This window comes from Labeo rohita, chromosome 1 (genome assembly GCF_022985175.1).
Source record: "Labeo rohita strain BAU-BD-2019 chromosome 1, IGBB_LRoh.1.0, whole genome shotgun sequence".
Classification (NCBI taxonomy): Eukaryota; Metazoa; Chordata; class Actinopteri; order Cypriniformes; family Cyprinidae; genus Labeo; species Labeo rohita.
This window is the reverse complement of record NC_066869.1, coordinates 43,631,858-43,636,200: the sequence shown is the minus strand read 5'-3', so window position 1 is coordinate 43,636,200 and position 4,343 is coordinate 43,631,858. Positions and strand designations below refer to the sequence as shown.

At 33.4% G+C, this 4,343-nt stretch overlaps 1 protein-coding gene across 1 annotated transcript; it reads right to left on the bottom strand.

Moving 5' to 3' along the window:
- On the bottom strand, window positions 1-4,343 carry LOC127166618 (interferon-induced protein 44-like). Its single transcript, XM_051112042.1, has 9 exons — window positions 4,256-4,343; window positions 3,989-4,080; window positions 3,723-3,879; window positions 2,436-2,448; window positions 1,619-1,823; window positions 1,347-1,499; window positions 1,058-1,229; window positions 618-718; window positions 1-409 (listed from the first exon to the last, which is right to left on the bottom strand). The coding sequence occupies exons 1-9, from the start codon at window positions 4,341-4,343 to the stop codon at window positions 233-235; spliced, it is 1,158 nt and encodes a 385-aa protein (XP_050967999.1). The 3' UTR covers window positions 1-232.

The window sequence follows — 4,343 nt, the reverse complement described above, 5'->3', positions numbered from 1 at the left end:
TAAAGAACATAGTAACAAGGGAATACATGAATAAATGTTTGTTTAAAAATTATGTATGAATGAATACAAATGCATGAAGAAAATCATAAAGAATGTAAAATGACTGAATGCAATAAGAGCTTGGAATAAAAGCACAATAAGACTTTGCCTTAATCTGAATCTAATTCTGAAAGGTTTTCAAACATGACATATTGAGGGAATAACAGTACTGACATACTTTAATTTGTTCTTATTACACATCCATTCTTTGTATTATCTCCAATCTGTCATTAGCAAGATGCACAATCTGATCCAATGCCTTTAGTATCAGAACATCCATGTCATCATTTGTGTCAATCTCATGACTGTAGTTCTTCACTGGGAAGATGTGGTTCAGTGGCACACCTACTTTAGCACTGCACAACTCCATCTGGACAGGAACAGAGTGCCCAAAAAAAATGAATGCCCAAATATTTAACATAATCTCATGCATATTAGTATGTGCTTTATAAATTTACCTAGACACTGAAATATTGTGATTACAGTTCTCTGTTTAGTGTGTTTTGCTTTAAATATATTTTTTAAGATGGAAGGAATGAGTAACAATAGCACTATATATAATCTATGATATGATCTACCTTTTCTTTGATCTTCTTGCTGCTGTAGATCTTCCTGAGATCATTTCTGACCAGAGGACATGCTTCATCCACTTTAGTCATGACAATCACTTGAGGAATCCCTACAGAAAATGCAACATAAGTGGTCTGTATGATCTGTGATCTTTCATCTGGACCATAAAATGGACAAAACTCTTTCTCTTTTTTCTTAAATAAGTAAGTGACCACCCAGAATTCCTTAGAAACTGTCATAGGGCAACTTTTTAAAAATATTTCTTTGTCAACAACTCAAATCTAAATGGTTTTGCTTTGGATTAAAAATGTCACTGCAAATGCATATTTTAGATATTTTGTGGTAGATTTATGATACGTCACTCACACTGGTTTATTGTTTTAATTAATTTGTTATTTTATTTGAAATAAAATTATATTTTATTTTTTAAAATTCCCTTTAGGTTTACCTTTTTCACTGATTCTCTGACGAACTGTTTGCAACTTTTCAATGAGACGATCATCTGTGAATTGGATTGTATCTGCACCTAAGATGTAAACCAAGCAGAGTGCCTTTTCAGAGAGGATGGGGTCACTGTTAAACTGCTCATCCTTAAAAGTAAGTGGGTTCTTTGGGTCAAACTGTAGGAAAGAAAGGCAAAATATGTCAAATGTAGGACTTTGCACACACTAAATGTTGTTAATTAAAATGTTTAGTTTTTCTCAGAAATAATAATAATGATAATAATAAGTTATTACTTTGTATTGTTCTCTCACATGGCCAAATACAGCATTGACAATGTCTTCTGGTGAAGATCCAGACATGTTGTCAGGTTCCAAGCCCATTATGTCACGAAGGACAAAAGGCAATAAACTGCCACTGCTCCCATTTGTGATACGGTGTGTTATGTACTACAAAACAACCCCAAAAGGACAAATCCATATTAAATATTTATTAACAGGTTCCAAATCTTCATACAATTAACCAAATTGCTCATAAATAATCATGGACTATTAGGTGACCATAATACCTGTTTTGTGAAACTATAACTAGAACCAGAACATGAATCAGCTAGTGCTGAGGAGGTGATCCGCCCTTGAAAGACATTATTGACAGAGTTAATAAAGCTGGACTTTCCTGCTCCAACTTGTCCAGCTACCAGGATCCCAATATATTTCACATCTGGATCACTCAAAGAGAACTGTGTCAGCCTCTTTTTCAGCACTTCTTTCTGCCTGTATCAAGACATAACACAAATTACAGGTAAGGATCAAGTTAGAAATGCTTTGTTATGTGTGTTTTGTTTAACAAACAGAAACAAACATGACTTTCTATTCTGATGCATTTCTGTCTACAGTTGTTGCCACTTGTTGAATGCATTGCAACCCGCTAAAAAGATTTTACAAAAAAAGTGCTAATGCTGCAGCAAGTAAGTTGAAGTCAAAAAATATTGCCTGCAATAATATGGCTATGCTGGTGCAGAAAGTATTAAACCTAACACATCACATGACTTATATGAAAGTCTTTAGCCTGTGTCATAACACAAGAGACTGAAATAAACAAACATTTGCATCTTCCTTCCTGAAAATAGGTTATTTTGCATATTTTGCTGTAGCTACAACCCAAAGTTAGCAGAATTACTACAAGTGTATCAAATTATAATCAAAACCACTATGTTGCACTTTTTAAGAGAACACGTCATAAGATAATATAAAAATATTTGATGAAAGAAACCAATTATACTTTTAAAAGAAGTGTACCTTTTCATTTTATTTTAGCCTTATTTAATTAGCTTAATTTCAGTCAGTCAGTATGAATGAATGAATCAATCAATCAATAAAGCCTACTGAGGATCTTGGTCTACATAGATATAACAGCTTATGAAATGTGCTATGTAATTAACTTACGTCCAGTCAAAGTCCCTCCATGGTTTTTCCAGTTCTAGAAAATAAATAAATAAGAAATACAGATCATATAAACAGTTAAATTAAATTAAATTAAATATTAAATTAAATTAAATTAAATTAAATGTGTGTTTCTTTCTCTGAAAATGTATCTGCTTGTATTATGAGTGTTCTTTATGAAAACAAAATTACTGCTAATAAAAAAGCCCCACTTACCAGTTGGGTTTTGAAGCTCTTTAAATGTTGTCTGTCCCATTCTTTTATTGATTTTCTCCTAGGACAAAGTGTCTTGTATCGTAACACGGAAGCCAAAAGAAGACGCTTTGGTCATTCTTGAGCATATACCTTGGTCATTTTCACTTTCAGTTTTGCAAGCAATGTTCGTGACATGTTCCACATTCAAAGACCACACACATTTCCTATAATCTGAATAAAAATTATAAATACCTATGCAGTGTTAACAAACATTTTAATAATAACATTTAAAAATACGTAATACATTACTTTTGACAATATTAGTCAAATCTCCCGATGTTGATGTCTAACTTTATGTAGCTTTAAGGCTTGACTGCTAAACCATGGAAGCTAGATATGCATCAGCTGCAACTAAGTAAGAAGTCTCACAAGATCCACTTGTTCTATCTCTGCAAGTTCACTGGGCACTGAAAGATTTTTCAATTTTTTGTTATCATCACAGAAGTAATTTATTAATAATAATAATAATAATAAAAAACATGTTACACACACTGTAACAAATCATCTGCTTTCCAACTTGATCTTTATCTGTAATTTGTGTTATGTTTTGATACAGGCAGAAAGTGGATGAAGAGGGTTGTCTGTGGACGATCTGAATGTGAAATATGCTTCTCTCAATGAATCTACCATAGACATCTTAAAGAGTTTTTCATTTCCATGGTTGACTTTGGCTTGCTTAGTGAGAGTCTGTAATGCACTATTCACTGTAAAGCTGGTTTGGCAGATGTATTTTGAAAAGCATTAAAAAAATCAATAATACTGAATGCAATAAGATGTGTAAGAACACTTATACAATACAACAAACAGCCTGTAGAGAAACACTATTGGCATACTCTAATTTACAGAAGATATATTATTTTTACTCATTCAAAACCAAAACATGAACTTTAAATAGATTTTGGATTTCTGAATGACATTCAAAGAAAGACCTGCTCTAAATGCATTAATTATGTGATTTTTGTTGGTAGCTTTCACTATCCTCCAATCTATCACTGGCAAGCTGAACAATCTGTTCAAAGGCCTTTAGTATCAGAATGTCAGTGTCATCATTTGTGTCGATCTCATCATGGTAGTTCTTCACTGCGAAGATGTGGTTCATTGGCACACCTACTTTGGTGCTGCACAACTCCATCTGGACAGAAACAGAATGTTAGGTCAGAAAATTGGACATGGCTATTAGACAAAACCAAATCAGCATGTGCAATATGTAAAAGTGTGTGATTTTGTATTGTATCACATACATTCTCTTTGATCTTCTTGCTTTTGTAGATCTTCCTGAGATCATTTTTGACCAGAGGACATGCTTCATCCACTTTCCTCACTTGAGGAATCCCTACAGAAAACGCAGAGACAGTGTGGAGGTTCTATAACAATTTTTTTCTCTCTCTCTCATTTAAATTGAGCAAATTCATAGCAGCTTTTGTTGAAAGGCGTGTATATATCCACATAACTGAACCACATTTTCGGGACCTTCTGTAAACAATCAAGCAGAAAAGTGGAGATTTTACACTTATTGCATCTCTGACGGATGTTCTTTAGCTTGTCAATAAGACTGTGTCCACGGCTATGACATAAACCATTGTTAGCTGTCTCCAT